Consider the following 17,635-nt stretch of genomic DNA (forward strand, 5'->3'; position numbering starts at 1 on the left):
ACACAAACTTATGAGGCTTCTTAAGGCCTAGGCTTGGAACGTTCCATTGGCCAAAGCAAGCCTCAAATCAAGGAGTGTGGAATTACTCTGCCCCAAATGAGGCCACGGCAAGGGCGTGAGTACAGAAGGGGTGAAGAATTGGGGGTAGTAATTCAATCCCCACACCTGGGCAGTGCTCAGTAGTGCTTGTCCAGCTGACCTGCATATTCTCTAAGTTAGGAAGGTGCACTGGGGGGCATTTAACTCTACTATCTGTGAGGATTTCTTTAACTTGATTTCCTTAAGGGATCTGTTTTGGGGGCAGAAAGCACAGAGAGACACTCTGCTTGTTGTCTTGAAAAAAATAGATGAGCTTTTTCTGAAAACAATGACAAAAACTCCACCGGCGGCTGCAAGTCCCATGAGTTGGGGCTTTTAGGATCAGGGCCTGGGGCTCCATCCCTGTGGACTTGAAACATTGATTAGCAGAGCCATTAAAATGCAGCTGCCAGGGCTGAGGCTGAGAAAGAGGCCTTTGGGCCAGAGTGAAGCTTTCAGTTCATCCACAAGACTTCGGGGAAAAGAAGAGTAAGGAGCCAGTGCCAAGAGCAGTCCACGGTTATCTCTCTGCCTGCACACCAAAGCTCTGCAAGTGGGTATTTTTAACCCCATGAAACGGAGCACTCACATCTGTGCAATGGTACTACCTCTCCCTGGGTAATTGCTTGAATGGAATTTTGTCGAGTGTGACACAGTCCATTTCCCAGCATTGCTGGAAAATTTTGAAACACGGGTCAAATACACTTGGCTTCAAGTTGCATCAAATTTGCTTAATAGAAAACCCAGCATAATAAGAATGCCACTCATTAAATGAGCAGGCAATGCCTCTGAGACAGCCTGCAAGTCCTGCTCAGCTGCGTGCTTTGCAACCTGGAGGGTGGGGCTGCTCTGTGACCCCCCAATTTCCCCCCTTGCCATTCACTTGCTGACCACAGTCCTGAGTCTCCAGGTACCACGCATGGGATGCTCTGTGGTCTGGGGGCAGGCTGAAGACCCTCAAGCCCTCCTGGAGAAACTGGGGACTCTTGGAGCCCTGAGCCCTGGGCCTTTTCTTTCCATCTGCAGTGGTTGTCACCTTTGGCTCTCTCACAGCAAGCGGGAGTTGTCCACTCTTCGGCTGCCTTGGGTCAGTAGCTACCTTGAGAGTCCACGGCAAGTGGCTGGGGGGGAAGAGACGGGGCGGGGATGGCCCAGGGCAGGCAGAGGAAGCTCTGATCTGTTTCCTGCTGACTCCATCATCTCATCTTTTCCATTTCCCAGCAGGCTACAGTCCCTCGCTGACCCCTTACTTTCCTTTTGCCCCTCCAGGGACGTGGGGCACTCTGCCCTCCGCCGGCTCCCTTCTTCATCCCACATTCTCACGCAACAGCGCTGGTTTCCCAGCTGAGGACCGAGGCTCCAGCAGCTTTCCAGGGGCCAACTGCACAGTTCCTCCCGCCAAAGCACACTTTTGTTTGCATATCACAGTGCTTCCCAGACAAATCGCCTGGGGGTCTTGGTGAAAAAAGACCTCACACACAGTCCCATTCAGCAGGCCTGGGGAGTGGCCTGGGGTCCTGCCTTCCTAACAAGCTCCCAGGTGATGCTGCTGCTGGGCCACGGGCCACCCTTTGAGTAAGTAGCACAGTGCACTTCTACGTGCCCTGTTCCTCCTGATCCGGTCACAACCCCGTGAGGCTGGCAGGGCGGAGCTAGTACAGTTATACTTTACAGGTGGGGACACTGAAGCCCACAGAGCTGGCACGAGAAGTTTGGAGCTTTCTGGGTAACAGGCAGCATCTCTCGGACCCCTGGACAGGAACCTGATGTCTGGTTGGAGACACTCCTCGACTCCGACTCTAAGACGCAACTGTGTGAAGCTACGGGCTCCAGCCTGCCAGGTGCAACTCGGCAGCCGCTTTAAACCATCCTGTGTGTTTAATGTCACCCACGCCACTGCCTCAACAGCAGCCTTGAGACTGTGGTGACTGTCCTATTATTCCAAGGTCCCATTGTTCCTGGCCTAGTGAGGTGCCCCAGTAAAGTGAAAGACTTCAGCAAAGTTGCGTGTGGCCGTGGGTGGAGAGCACACACATCTCAGGGGGCAGAGCTCGTGGTTTCCTTGTGCAGGATCGAGTGTGCTTTGTGGGCTGTCCTTGGCAGTGGAAATGGGCCATATAAATAATACATTGAAATAATAGAGGCTGCTGCAATCTGCCAGCAGGTCTGCGATGGTAGAGATGACAGACTTCTTTGCTGGGGGACTGTGGGCTGTGCCAAGGGCACTGAGAAAACTCAAGAAGGGAGGGGAGGTGGAGGCCAGGCTTTCAGCTTCTGGATTTCCTATCAGCAGGGACACATGCTTTTCTCTGTGGGCAAAGCTTGCTGGCCTTTGGCAAAGAACCAATATACTCAGAGTCGCAGATCTAGGGCAGGAAAAGAAGGCTGTAAGGGGTCTAATCAATGAGCCACAACTTCAGCCCCAAGGAATCTGAGGCAGTCAGGTAGGAGTGGCGAAGGTGCCCAGGTCATCCTCTGGGCAGCTGGGGAAACAGAGGTGGATTTGAGCCGGGTCTTACGGGGTTGCGTGGCTTGAAGAGGACAACCCCAGATGGGAGTTTATGTGAAAGGAACACAAAGGAGGAGCCAATGACACTCTTGGATCGAAATGCACAATTTATCCCAGAGCCAACAATGGCATTTTGTGTGTGGCCGGAGGACGGGGAGGAGGTAGGTAGGAGGGGTTTGCATGTTCAGACAGGATTGGGATCAGGAAGAACTCAGCCAGCTCTCTGTAATCATGTCCTTTGAGAAAAAAAGGCCAGGCCGGAAGAAAGAGGCCTTGGAGATCATTAACACCAATGTGGCCATCGTTATGAAACTCCCCGTTTGCCAGGAGCATTTATACCCGTTGCCTCTAATCATCATCACCGTCCTGCACAGCAGATACTATTGTCCTTTAAAAAAAAAAAAAATAGATGAGGAAACTGAGGTCCAGAGAGGTTAAGTTACTTGCCCAAGGTCACACAGGTAATAGGTGACAGGGGTGAGGCTCAATTCCAAATCCAATGATCTTCCTATTACACTATGTTGCCTTCCACGTCTACAGCAGAGACACGAAACACACGGAGTGCGGAAGGCTGCAACGGACCATGGGCATAAATGCTGGGGCACCCGGATTAAGGAGGAGTCGAGGGTGAAGATGATCCGAAATAGTTCCAGGAGGAAAGCAAACGAAAATTGACCTTTTAAGGGTAAGGCGAATGGCTGTGCATGGAGAAAAAGGTCAGAGCACTCATGGTCGGAGGCAGCGTGAGCAAAGGGAGGGGCAGGAGACACAGGGTTGGTAACACCGGCAGAGGCAGGAGCCCTCGTGGGAGCCAGAGGCTAAGCTGGGGTGGGACTTCGCTGTCAAAAACATGGGGGCCGAGACTTTGGACTGGCTGCAGTGGGGTTTAGGCATGAGGTCAAGTTCTTGAACAGAAAAGTGACCCAACGAAAGCAGAGATTAAGGAAGATTAAAATCCAAGGTACACAGTTTGCTTCCACGGTCAGGACGTTGAAGAATGCACGTGACACAGCTCTGTGAATTAGGTATTCATAACAGGTGGCTTTTAAACACATTGAGTTTTCTATCATTGGGTATATTTAAAAAAGGGCTGTCATTCAAAATGCAGCTAACACACGAAGTAGGTGTTTTTCCCTTTTTCTGACTTAATGAATTTAACTGACACGTGTATTACTTTCCTGGAAAACTACTGCCCTCGAACAAAACCCATGATCAGGTGCACTCCCGCACGGCTGAGAGGAGCCCTGTCACTTTGACAGTGGAGGGTGGTGGGCACCTGTAGCTGGAGCCCCGCCATCTGCCCCCTGCCTGGACTGAACCCTCAACAGGTGCTGAAAAGGAGGGCTTGGTCTGAGGATTCTCAGGGCAGTGATGCCCAGAATGGGCCCCGGGTGCCAGGCTCTGCTTAGACCCAGAGTGGAAGAGCTCCTTTTCCAAGACATGGTGAGAGCCTGGAAGATGGTTTTGGTTTGGTTTCTATAAAACAGTCAAACCAGAGTTAAGCAAACATAAATGAATTAACCTAGGGCTTAGGGGATGAGTAAGCTAGAGGAAGGTGAAACCCAAGGCTGAGATAGTAAGGGGTCATTTGAGAGGCCCGAGTAGGTGATAGCCCGGGGCCATGGTCATTGCACAACCACCAAGTGTGAAGCTCTGTGCTAGGCATAGGGTAGATGTAACGATGACTGAGGCCAACTATCTGCTCTCAGATGGAGAAGCCACAGTTGCGGGTCCTCAGATGTCACCTCTTCAAGAACTCCTTCTCTGAGACACACACATACGCATGGTCTGATTCAAGAACAGCTGCTCTACCAGGGGGCCCCACAGCCCTATGTGTTTATACTGATCATGTTTGCTCATCCCACTGAATTGTCATTTGCTAACTTATCTGTCCCCCGTGCTCTCTCCAGTGCTAGTGTGCCATCGCTCGGATCAATGTTTTAAAAAATTGATCATCCAGTGAAACGAGGTAAGGGGATTTAAATCCAGCTGAGGGAGTGAATGAATAACTTTGAGTTATCTTGAGACCATTTACTTTCTTAAGAGAAGTGATTTATGAAATGTCTTTCAGAAATTCAGCAAAAAAACAACCCATCTCAAGTGTTCCAGGGTGATTACGGAATTCTGAGAAGCAGCAGCCACTGACAGGCTAATGGATGCCCAGCCACTGGGGACAGGCTGGACTGTGGGGCAGAGCCACTAGGAGGAAACGCCCATCGCCTCTGACTCTCTCACTCCTGGGGAGGAGAATGCAGCTTTCGCTCTCCCACGACCCGGAGAGGGGAGTGGCTTAGGGTGATGACAATGACCATTAATTGTGGAAATATTGCCTCTCACTCTTCTACTTATATGGTGGTGTCAAGCCCTAGGCGTCTACGCTTGGCCACTATGACAGCACCATACTGAAAGGGAAAAGGGACAGAAGATGAATGGCTGCCACCCGTGGGTGGGCCTTTGTGGACTGGCATGTGAGGAATCGTATTTCCTTCCTCCCTCCACATGACCTTAATTCTTCCTTGACCTCTCTGTTCTTTCACGTGGCTCTAGGAAATATCCTTTAGGCCTCTGGACAATAATAGACTAACTGTATAGGTGACGAAAAACACAATCCCACAATTCTTTCTGCAGTGTTAAGTTCACTCTAATTATGTTAGCATAATGAGTTGACACAAGACACACGGTGGTCATGCTCATACCAGGCAGTCATGGTTTCTTAGCAACAAACTAGAAACTGTGTTAAGTAGGTCTTGTTTGCGTCTAGGTTCGTGTGTATCAGGAGCTGCAGTCACTGTGGAAGGTAGATGGGTATTTTGTGCATGCATTGATTTCTTCTCGAGAAACATCTTATCTGCTTATGCTGACATTTCAGGTGTGCTAGGCTTTGAGTTAGAGCAATTTGTCTGGATTGGCATAGAATATCCAATATGAAGAGCTGCCTTCGTTCCTAAATCCATCAACCCCTTCTTTTTTTGTTGCTCGAATGATCTTAGACTACCTGATTTCTATTTTACCTCCTGCAATAGAGGTTCAGAAAGGAGAAGAAACATGTGCCAGGTCACTCAGCTGGTGAGGGACAGGCCAAGGATTCAGACCCAGATTGGCCCACTGTGTCATGTTTGTGGGGATATGGAGGAGGTTTCTGGTTTGAATCTTGACCTCATATAGTGTCTTTTATTTTTTTAAAATTTTTCATTTCAGAGAGAGGAAGGGAGAGGTAGAGAGAGAGTTGAAACATCAGTGATGAGAGAGTCATTGATCGGCTGCCTCCTGCACGCCTCGACTGGGGATGGAGCCCGCAACCTGGGCATGTGCCCTGACCTGGAATCGAACCTCGATCCCCTGGATCCTAGGTCGATGCTCACCCGCTGAGCCACGCCTGGCCAGGCTATAGTGTCTTCTTAAAGCTGGGAGCCAAGGTGTTCTTGGGTGTCTGTGATGTATTATCACTCCTGTAGAGCCCAGCATCAAATGGTCATTGTTCTGGCAGGCCCTTCCTTTGGATCAAGATGCGGGAGGGAATGAAGCCAGACTCTAGACTCCATGGTGTACACTTTCTGCCACGTCACTGGTATTCTATTAGTATGTGCTGAATGAATGAATGAATGAATGAATGAATGAATGAATGAATGAGTCTAAGTCCACTCACAGCCAAGGTTTACACTTGCCATGCAAACTGAAGCAGAACATAATGGTGTCCATTGCCCAATACTCAGGCGGTTATTTTGCTATGGGCGACAGTACTTTTGCACGTTACCAGAGAATTATAAGTTCTCATTGTTCAAGTTATTGCTCTCAGTAATTATCGTGGTGACACAGGGAGAGAAACGGAGCTGCCCCCTCTTATGAAACAGTGAGCCAGCGTGAGTCAGGAATGAACATTAGCGGGTGTTGTGGCGAAACAGGTGGCAACGGACTGCCTAGGGCTCTGTTTGCCAAGACACACGCTCTCGCAGCGCGGCCTTAAGATCCTCGCTCTGTGCGGCTGAGAAATTCTGCAGAAGCATTTGACACCGCTTCGTTCCTTTCATCCCGAATGTGAGCCATTCTGACACAGCCTTACTGCTGAGGTGCTTTGAGCCTTTCGGACCACAGCGTCTATATATAGCTAGGTCTCCAAATATAAACTCACAAAGCTCTGCCTCCTCTCCCCATCCAACCCACACCCTCTGGAAGCACCTCCTTGTGCGTTCAGCATCTTCAAGTTGTCCCCGAATGTGAGGGCGAGAGAAACCCTGGGTTCCTGAACCATCCTTCATGCTCTCGTTTGTGTCTAGTCATTAATCATTTCTTCTGTTTTGTCGCTCTTATAATAAATACTCATCAATTTCTTGCCAAGTTCCAGACAAGCTGGGAGATGTGAAAATGAATGTCATTCTCTGTGGCGAAGAAACCCCACTCATGGGACACAGCGTCTTTGTGGCACAGATTTTATTGAAGAGTTGCTGGCAAAGGAGGGGCCTTTAAAACCCAGCAATGCCAACAACTTAATATTGAATATTAGACATGTCTTTAAAAGTCCTTCCACTACTCTGTCTCTTGGTGTTTTCGTCATCTCCTCTCTTCCCTTTTCCCCAGAGCAAGAGATGACTCAGGGCTTACACTTTTGATGGCTGAAGATTCATTGATGACAACTCCTCAAACAGTAAGCCCCCGTCTGAGGTCTGCCTCCCTCCTTTAGCTCCCTCTTTAAGGGGAAGGGGCGAGTAGTATCAAGATGTAATTTACCCATGGATATGAATTACATCACACACTTCCTCCTCCACATCGCCCCACCCCTTCCCAATTTGGTTTAGAAGTCACTTTTGAATAACTACAATCAGTTTTGGTTTTAAAACACTTACATGGTTATTGTATGAACCTGCACTTGTCAATAGTTTGTAGATGTTGTTTTGATTAGTGGATATTTGGTTCTGTCCATCATCCACGGAGACATTTGGTCCATGCCGTAAGGTCTCTGAAATTTGGTTCTATCAAAAACATCCTTGAGCATATTTGGTCCAGGCCAAATGGTCCTGCCCAAAACATCTGTGCTTAGGAAAACCCTGGGTTTGAATAGCTCATTAACATTTATTTATACTCTTGGTTTACTATCATGTTTTATTGGTCCAATAATTGCAATATTATTGACTATGTTCCCTATGCTGTACTTTACATCCCCATGAATATTCTGTAACTACCAATCTGTACTTTTAAAAAAAATATATCTTGCCCTGCCAGGTGTGGCTCAGCGGTTGAGCGTCGACCTAGGATCCAGGCGATCGGGGTTCGATTCCCGGTCAGGGCACGTGCCCGGGTTGCGGACTCGATCAATGACTCTCTCATCATTGATGTTTCTATCTCTCTCTCTCTCCCTCTCCTTTCCTCTCTCTGAAACATCAATGATGAGTTATCATTGATCGGCTGCCTCCTGCACGCCCCCGACTGGGGATCGAGCCCACAACCCCGGGCATGTGCTCTGAGCGGGAATCGAACCACCATCTCCTGGATCCTAAGTCTATGCTCAACCGCTGAGCCACACCCCGCCAGGCACCAATCTGTACTTTTTAATCCCTTCATCTTTTTCACACATCCCTCCTGCACCCCCTCCCATCTGGCAACCATCAATTTGTTCTCTGTATCTATGAGTTTGTTTCTGTTTTGTTTGTTCATTAATTTTATTTTTTAGATTCCCCATAGAAGTGAAATCATATGGTTTTTGTCTTCAAAGACAAGTATTAAAACAAGAGATACACCTGGTGTTCTTATCACTTAGGAAATGACAAGGGTTTTGGGAGCTCTGTGCCAGGAACCAGGGCCAGAGACCAATATATATATTTCCTATTATCTCACAATTGCCTATTAACGGTAGACAGAATAGGTATATTAATCCCTCAGATAATTTAAAAACAACAACTTCTGAGCCAAGAGTTTTAATCTTTTTCTTTATGACATCTGTTAATCAGCTGTGATCCTGAACAGATTTGTGTTCCATCAATTTTCTTCTGCTAGAGAGGCGGTCCTCAAGAGGGAAGAAGATGGGAGTTGACAGGCATGAAAAATTCATGGTTGGGGGGAAGCAAGTCCCTGCAAAGGAAGGATTAATTTTCAGGGCGTATAGAATTTGATATATTAATAACCTGTCTGGTTCAGAAGAGCTTCGATGAACAAATTTGTTGAGGCAACACTAACTTCAAAACTTTGGGGGTGGGAAGGGGGGTGAATTGTGGCTGTGGGTCCTGGGCTTTCCTGTGTGTATTGATGTATTGAGGTCAAGGTGAACAAATGCTATCAGGAGAGGCCAGACTGCAGTTTTCCAAAAGCAGATGGTTAGGTGGGGAAGAAATCGAACGACAGTTGCCTGGAGTCCTGGTTCCATTTTACCTCTCTCCTAAATGAAGCTCATTGTTGATTAAGAGAGTCAAGGAAGTCAGATTTACACTGCATTTATTTATTCACTCCACCATTTCTTGAGCGCCTACTGTATGCCAGGCACTGTGTTAGGTGCTGGGGCTTTGAAGCGAAATTCAGCTAAGTCCTCGTGTGTGAGAAGCCCTCAGTTTATCCTGAAATGAAATGTGGTGATTGGGTTGGTGGTGGGCATGGAGTCCTCCCATCTCTTGGTGCCTTGGGAAAATGACCACTGGAATCCAGCCCCCTCCCCATGCTGGAGGAAGTCATTCTACCCCACAGAGGTTGGTAAGCTGTGAGTCGTCATGGCAACAGAGTAAAGGAAGTTGGAACTGGGTGCGAGGGCCCCAGCTGTGAACGCACTGTCCCCTCCTCCTCTGCCTGAGTTCTAGCCTGATGATTCCATGCTTACTGCAGAGACAGTTTCCTAGGATATGGGATTTGGCTGCAGAAGAGGGAAAAGAAAGGGGGCTGCTGGGAAGGCGAGAGGATAGTAGAGACACTACTGAGTCAGATAGAAAAATAAGCTAAAAGGCATGACCCTTATTGGACCCTCAGTGCACGCCGGGCACTGCTGTGCATTGTGACCGTCTCAGTTGATTCTCACAATAATGCGGTGTGGCTGCCAGTCCTCTTTCCTCGTTATAGAGGTGAGGAAACTGAGGCTCAGATGGGCTACAGATAAACCACCCAAGGAGACAGCAGAGTTGAGGTAAGTACCTGGGAGTGTCTGATTTCCATGCCTGTGCTCTCAGTGCCACCACGGTGACAGTACCTGGGGATGTGGAGGGGGAAGGGCTAGAATGCAGATTCCCAAGTGCAGCTCCAGATCTGCCCAATCAGAATGTCTGGGGGTGGGGCCCAGGAACCAGCATACAAAGGCATTTTGGAGGTTGCATGGTCTGAGTGAGGCCTAGAGAGGGGGAGTGACCTGCCCAGGTCCCAGGGCTAGTGGGGACTCAGAGCCAGGTCTTCTGTGCCAGCCTAGTGGGCTTAGAGGTGTGGAGAGAGGTGTTTACTAGGAACCAGACAGGATATGATGGGCCAACCACTGGAAGTTGTCCTTTATTTATGATGACAAGGCTCCATCTAACCTGTGCTCCAAAGAAGAAAGAAAAGAGGGAGAGAGAAGCTTAATCAGTGCTTATTATATTTTCTTTTCAGCTTTTTTGCCTGGAAGGCCAACCCACTTTCCTAGCCTGGTCACCAGGGTAACCATCACCCCCACCTTGACAGTCAAGTGCGTACCAGCTCCTTGCACCCACATCCACGGCCTCGGGGACTCAGGCCTATAATCAGCCTCCCGCTGCCTCTGCACACAGGCAACAGAGTCAGCCGAGTCAGCCAGACAGCTCCCTGCTCTCTGGGCCCATCACCCCATCACGGTTCTGCAGACACCCCCTCCCCATGCTCACGTACCGTGTATGTTTCCCTCGCCCACTGCCTCCCAGGAGACAAGTGTGCAATCTGCTCCCAGTGTGTATCATCACCTCTGGAGGGTGGAATCTGCCCTCGAGATGGGGCACAACCCAACACACGCGGCCCACGCAGGAGAAAAACACCCCCTCTCAGAGGAGGGGAGTCTTGGCAGTGAACATCCTTTCTCCCTCCAGAGACAGCTGAGGGGGAGGCTGGAGTTTAGGAAGAGTTTGCAAAGTGACATCAGAAGAGGGGCTCAGGCAGCAAAAACAGAGGAGGGCTGGGAGATGAAGCAGCTCCCTGGCTGCAAGCCCAAGGGTCTCCGGTCTAGGACATCAGAGCCCCTCCATCACTACAGACACCTGGAGTCTGACCATGTAGGTAAGGAGGCTGGGCGCCCTCTTCAAGGACCCACCAAAACAGTCTCAGGAGCCAGGCTGCTAGGGCCATGGAGTCCCCATCAGGACTTCAGAAAAACCAATTCCATCCAGCTTGCGAGGCCCAGGGCCACCCCAGCGCCCTGCCTGCTGGGCCCAGAGCCTACCTCCACTGCTGGAGCCCATCGGTGCTTCCCATCCACTCTCCCGATCCTTGTCCCAGACACTCCACTGTCTTCCTCCTCACCTCTTCCTTCCCTTGTCCTGGGTCGTGTCAGATTCTCTGGGTCTCACCTGTCTCCTAGGCTCTGAGCCACTTACTTGCTCAGCTCTGGGGACACGGATTGCTGTCCTGATTACCCTCCTTTCTCTGGCCCTGCAGTCTGAGGCTAACCCTTCCAGCCGTCCTCCCGAGGGATCGGGGCCTGCTTCCCCAGAGACCACTAAAGAGAAGGCGGGTGAACTCCCCAAGGAACCAACTTTGATCAAGACCGGAGGAGCCTTCCCTGCCTCCTTCCCCTGGAGAGTTCCCCGGCCCAGGCTTCTGCACAGCCTGTCTAGAGGCGTCCTGTGAGGTCGAGCACCTGGCTGTGCCTGTGCGTGGACTGGGGGCCCGCGTGGCAGCCAGTGCCCTGTATTTGCTTCCCATCTTGCCCCACCTCCCTTCTCCCTGGCTGCCCTGGGATGGCACCTCCCAAGGAAGGGTTAGCACTTAAGCTTTGCCTTGGACTGTTTTCTAGGGAATCTGGGCTAAGTCGGCATCTAGATTCAAATAGAACAGAATTCTGGTTCTATTTTCTAGTCTAATTCCCTCATTTGACAGAGGAGCTGAGGCCCAAAGAAATTAGGTGACTTCCCCAAGTTTACAGCTACTTAGTGGAGAAGCTGTGCCTATTCATTACTTTAACAAATACTTACTGAGCACCTACTATGTACTAGGCATCATTCTAGTCATTGAGAATGTAGCGGGGAGGGGAGAAAGACTGTAAATGAGATGAATATTCAGAATGTTAGACTGACAAGTGCTGGTGGTGGTGATGGCAGGTGTTATGGCCTAAATTATGTCCCCAAAAATTCATATCTTGAAGTCCTAACCACAGTACCTCAGAATGTGACTGTATTTGGAGACAGGGACATTAAAGAGGTGAGCTAAAATAAAGCTATTAGGGCAGGCCCTAACCCAATGTGACTGTTGTCCTCATAAGAGGAGGAAACCTGGACATGCAGAGACACCAGGGATGCCTCCACACACAGAAAAGACCATGTGAGGACATGCACCTTGATCTTCGACTTCCAGCTTCCAGAACCGTGAGCCAATAAATTGCTGTCGTTTAAGTCATGCAGTCTGTGGTATTATGCTAGGAGGACCTAGCAAACTTAATGCAGAAGGGTTTTAATTTTGTAAAAGGTATCCTGAGCTGGCCTCACCAAGGTGCCATTTGAGTAACACCCTGAAGGACACAATGGAGTGAGCTATCTGAAAGTCCAATGGAAGAGCATTGCAAGCACAGGGAACGGTGGGCTCCATGGCCCTGATCGGGATCATATGGCCAGTGTTTGCAAAGACCAAGGAGGCCAGGGTGCATGAAAAAAGCAGTGGGGAAGGGGGAAAATAGGAAGATTTGAAGTCAGAGAGGATGTGGGAAGACATTCTGCGTGAGATGGGGAGCTACTGCAGACCTCATAGCAGTGGTTCTCCATTGGGGGATGAGGAATTGTTCCTAGATGTCCCATTTGGCAGCATCTGAAGACATTTTCCATGGTCACAACTAGGGGTGGGGTTGAGGAGAGGATAGGACAGGATACTGACATCTAGTGGGTAGAGGCCAGGGTGCTGCTAAGTATCCTACAATGCAAGATCTCTCCTCTTTCCCAACAAAGTACCGGACCCACATAGAAACAAGGCTAAGAAGCCCTGGTTTAGAGCTGAAGGTGACTGGGTCTGACTCTTGTGTTATCAGGATCAGTCTGGTTGTGTTGGAAGCAACTTTAAAAGTGGCAGAGCAGAAGCAGAGGCTCCATTAATCCAGTTGAGAAATAATGGTGGCTTGGACCATGGGGGTAGATCTTCTATTCTGCAATTTAGTGCTCTCTGCTCTATCCTTCCTGCCCTTTCCCTCTTTCTCTTTCCATTTTCTCAATAAGCATCAATAGAGCCCTACTATGTGCTAACTATGTGTCAGGTGGTGGGCAGATTCCAACAGACGTGGCCCACTAGGAACCTAATCTATTTGCCCAGACTCAAGCTGAAGAGAAGGGAGCTACAGGGAGCAGCTACTGACATGGGGGCAGACTTTGGGAAGTTAGCTTGGGGCTGCAGATGGAGCTCTGCAGCAAGTGTCCCCAGCTGCCATCTACTCAGACACTAAAGAGAGCACAGAATGGCCCAGCTGGCGTGGCTTAGTGGTTGGTCATCTACCTACGATCTAGAAGATCGAGGTTTAGTTCCCAGTCAGGACACATGCCTGGGTTGTGGGCTTGATCCCCAGTACGGAGTGTGCAGGAGGCCACCAATCAATGATTCTCTCTCATCACTGATGTTTCTAGCTCTCTCTCCCTTTCCCTTCCTCTCTCTGAAATCAATAAAAACATATTAAAACAAAAACAAAAACAAAACAACACAAATGTATTATCTCAGAGATCTGGAAGTTAGACTAGGGTTTCACTGGACTAACCAGGGCTGCATTTCCATCAAAAGGCTCTAGGAGAGTTCAGTGTTTGGCTTTTTCCTTTCCCAACTTTTAGAGGCTGCCTGCTGTGGTGCTCCTTCCATCTTCAAGGCCAGCGATGGCCAGTGAAGTTTCTTTTGCCTCACATCACTCAGACATTGACCCTCCTGCCTTCCTCTTTCACTCACAAGGACTCTTATAATCACATTGGGCTCACCTAGATAATCCAAGATAGTCTCTCCTCCCTAAAGATTTCTCAATCAGTCACATCTTCAAAGTCCGTTTTGCCATATATGTTAACATAGTCACAGGTTCAGGAATTAGGATGTGCACATCTTTGGGAGACCATTATTCTGCCTCTCATAGTAATCAACTGATTCACTAATTTATTAAATATATATATATTTTTAAACATATCTTTATTGATTTCAGAGAGAGGAAAGGAGAGGGACAGAGAGAGATAGAAACATCAATGATGAGAGAGTCACTGACCGGCTGCCTCCTGCACGACCCCCACTGGGGGTCGAGCCCACAACCCAGGCATGTGCCCTGATTGGAATTGAACCCTGATCTCCTGGATCCTAGGTTGATGCTCAACCGCTGAGCCACGCCTGCCGGGCTACTCATGAAGGCTTTGAAATACTTAATTTTGATGCTATAGTTAGTATATTCTCTCCACCTACATGACTACCAGCTTGTTAGAGTGCAGCTCATCACCACTTAGACATCACTAAGGGTGCTTTTCAAAACTGTTTGAGCACGTTGGTTGATGTGTAGAAATAGCTGTCTCAGATCTAGACCATTTGAACACATCAAGAGACAGATACGCTAATCTCTTGATAGTTTGATAGTAATAGGTACTGGTACTGTGATCAAGACAGTTGATCATGTCTCTAAGACTCTTCAGCAAAAAGATGTAAGAAAAGTAGGAAAATAGAAACCTCTAAAATGTTGTTTGGTAAATAACACTAGGCTGCTTCTAGGGCACACTGAGACGAGTCTTAAGACAGCAGTTCAGGTAAGGAAAACAGGCTCCAGGAATTGTTCCACTGCGTGTTACTGGCAGAGTCAGGACTGGGACTCTGGTTTCCTGGCAGCCAGGCACCGGTGGGCTCTTTCCACCACAGTCATAGATTCCAGTCATCAAATGGAACATTTTCCTTCATCAACCTCCTGCCCTCTAACAGCCAACATTAAAGCTACGTCTTTTTGTACTCAATCAGTCGTCATTAAGAATGTCATCAAAGCTCAGGTGATGCTGTTACAAAATCCAAATTGGAAATAATACTTCTTAGCTGAAACAGGGTAAAGTTTGCAAATATTATTCAGTATAAGTTACGAATCAAGGGGGAAAGGAGGAGAATTTCAGAAATTGACAGAAAAGGGAAGCTGCAAGGTATTTGCTAAGCCCCTTCTCCCACTTCACCTTTTATCTGTCCTGATCCCATCAGGATATACCCCTTTCTGCTTTCCCTCCTTAGTGGAATAGGGATTAGAAAACCTGAATTTCAGTTTTGGCATAACCACTGACTCTGACAGGTTTTTTTTGCTTTGAACTTCAAAGGCAATACTGAAAAAAAAAAAGCAAAGAGTGGGAGGACCCACTCCACCATATATTAGGACATATATAGCAGAGCCATAGCAGCAAGACAGTGCAGCATTGGTACAAGAACTGGACTAGGTCACCAGAACAGCAACAAGAACCCAGAAATGTGTCTATGGAGACTTGGCATACAAACCAGACACCATCACACATTGGTGCGGAAAAGATGGATTGTTTGGTGGGTACTGCTGGGAAAACTGGCTCCTGTAGTGAAAATAATATCGTATTCCTACTTTGAATGAATTCAGAACTAACTGTGATAGGTAAAAGTACGAAGTTAAATAGGGGAAATGTAGGAGAATATTTTACGACCATGGGTAGAAAAGATCCTTTAAATGAGACCCCAAAGCACACTCTGCAAGGCTAAAATTTGATGCACTTGGCTACACCAAAATTAAGGATTTCCCCTATTCTGTAAGACAGCAAATACCAAGTTAACAGGATGCATGAAAGATTGGGAGATATTTGCAATGTCCAAGAATATATAAGAACTCCTTCAGTTCATTCAGAAAAAAATTATAGGAAATAGAGCAGAAAAATAGGCCAAGCATGTCAATAGGCACTTCACAGAAGAAAAAAATCTCAATGGTTCTTAAGTATATATGGAAAAATAATTAACATCACTAACCATCAAAGAAATACAAATGAAAATTACAATGTGATATTACTCTATCAGTATCAGATCAATATAAATTAGGACATCAGATAATACCCAATGTTACTGTATAGAATGGGGAAACAGGAATCTTCCTACCTTTATGTGTCATTGGTGGGAGTGCAAAGTGACAAAGCCATTCTGGAGGGCAACGTGGCAGAGTGAGACTAGGCACTTGTGGACGCCATGACCCAGCAATTCCATTTTTCTTGTGGTCTGTAAGAGACGTGTCCCATCCCAGCATTGTCTGTGGCAACAAGGAACTGCTGGTGACCTAACTGGCCGTTACTTAAGGAACTGATAAGTAAAATGTGTTAGATGCACAAATCCAATGCCATCAGTGGTAGGAATTAATGAACTCCTAATATATACATATATAGCCTCATGGATAGATCTCTATGTTGAGGGAAAAACAAAACAAATCTCTTATGAGTTAGCATAAGAACATTCATGGATATTAAAAACAGATAAACTAAAAACAGTACCTTTCCAGGGGAAAGCATCCTGGATACTGGAAAATTTGTATAAAGAGTGTGCTAAGGAGAGGTACAGAAGTGTGTAGAGGCAATGAGTGGGAAAAAAGTAAAAGAGAAAAGAGAAGGGCCTTGCTGATGCTTGTCCCTGAGGTCCCAAAACTCGCCTCAGTAGCCCTGACATCGCTTTGTATTCTTTGTTTTTTTTTTAAAAATTGATTTCAGAGAGAGGAAGGGAGAGGGAGAGATAGAAATATCAATGATGAGAGAATCATCCATCGCCCGCCCCCCTACGTTTGATTAATAGAATCAAAAGCGATCCCCTCGATGTGGCCTAGAGCAGGGCCCCTTCCACCCCTCGCCAGGCACTCGCTTCCCGACGCTCCAGGTTGTACTCCGGCAAGTCCCGCAACCAACCCCCGCGCGGGCTTCGCTCCGCAATGGCCTTACTCTAATTATTTACCTCTCTTGGAAAGGTCTTCCGGAGAGTTTAAGATTCAGTGTAAGTGTCTCCCCTCCAGGAGTCCTTTCCTGACCGCTGCCCTTTCCGAACGCTAGCCCCTCATTTCCACCCCTCTCTTCCCCATCAGCGCCGCACGGGCCGCGGGGCCATTGCTTATTTTGGGTACACACCCCTCCCCCAGGACCCGCGCCGAGCGAGGCTGGTCTCGGGGTGCGCCGCACGCCGGCCGGGACGGCAGTCGCGGAATTAACCGCGAGGTTACTTCCGTCCAGCGAGTTCGACCCGACTCCGCCCACCTCCCCTCGCTCTGCTGCCCTCTCATTGGGTCAGCCTCCCACCGCCCGGCCCCGCCCCCGACCCGCCCCCAACACACCCCGAACCCACCCCCGCCGGCGGCCGACACTCTGCGCACGCGCCTTGGGGTGGGGCACGCTCCGGGGGGAGAGAGGAGCGAGCTCCGGGGGCCGGCGTGGGCCTCCGCCAGCGTGCGAGGCGGTTGCGTCCGGCCCTCGAGCGCGCCGCGCCGGGGAGGGGGCGGGACTGAGGCGGGCGCTACGGCCCCTCCCCCGCCCTCGCCCCGCCCCTCGCCGCGCCCGCGCTCCTCGCCCCGCCCCCTCGCCTTGCCCGCCCCGCCCCCTCGGCGGCCGCGCTCCTTCTCTAGCTGCCCGCTAGCCGCTCGCCGCCCGCCGGGTTCCCGCGGCCGAGAGCGGGAGAAAGTCCTGCTGGCGGGCGCCCGCGGGGCTGCGCGCGTCCGGCATCCCGGGGCCGCTCCGGCCCGGGCGGCGAGGGGGCCCGGCGGTCCATGCATCCGCCGCCGCCCGCCGCCGCGATGGATTTCAGTCAGAACAGCCTGTTCGGCTACATGGAGGACCTGCAGGAGCTCACCATCATCGAGAGGCCGGTCCGCCGGAGCCTCAAGGTGCGCGCCCCGGGGAGGAGGAACTGCCCCCAGGGCGCCCGGCGGCCGGCCGGGGCCCCGACCCCCATCCCGTCCCATCCCGC

General features: G+C 49.5%; 1 protein-coding gene and 1 long non-coding RNA gene across 3 annotated transcripts in view; one reads left to right on the forward strand and one right to left on the reverse strand.

Moving 5' to 3' along the window:
- Positions 1-8,570: 8,570 nt before the first annotated feature.
- Positions 8,571-16,866, reverse strand: LOC308567686. The gene is made up of 3 exons (XR_014000355.1): positions 16,804-16,866; positions 15,797-15,960; positions 8,571-8,650 (listed from the first exon to the last, which is right to left on the reverse strand). It is a non-coding gene; the product is annotated as an uncharacterized lncRNA (long non-coding RNA).
- Positions 16,867-17,275: 409 nt separating this feature from the next.
- Positions 17,276-17,635, forward strand: part of PPP4R4 (protein phosphatase 4 regulatory subunit 4) — a 74,428-nt gene continuing 74,068 nt past the window's right edge. For both annotated transcript variants that reach the window (XM_081132997.1, XM_081132998.1), the window contains exon 1: positions 17,276-17,552. In XM_081132997.1, the coding sequence (XP_080989123.1) occupies positions 17,436-17,552 (117 nt within the window). In that variant the 5' untranslated portion in view covers positions 17,276-17,435. The remainder of the gene's footprint in view (positions 17,553-17,635) is intronic.

The sequence above is a fragment of the Miniopterus schreibersii genome, assembly GCF_964146895.1.
Source record: "Miniopterus schreibersii genome assembly, chromosome: 1".
NCBI classification, from domain to species: domain Eukaryota; kingdom Metazoa; phylum Chordata; class Mammalia; order Chiroptera; family Miniopteridae; genus Miniopterus; species Miniopterus schreibersii.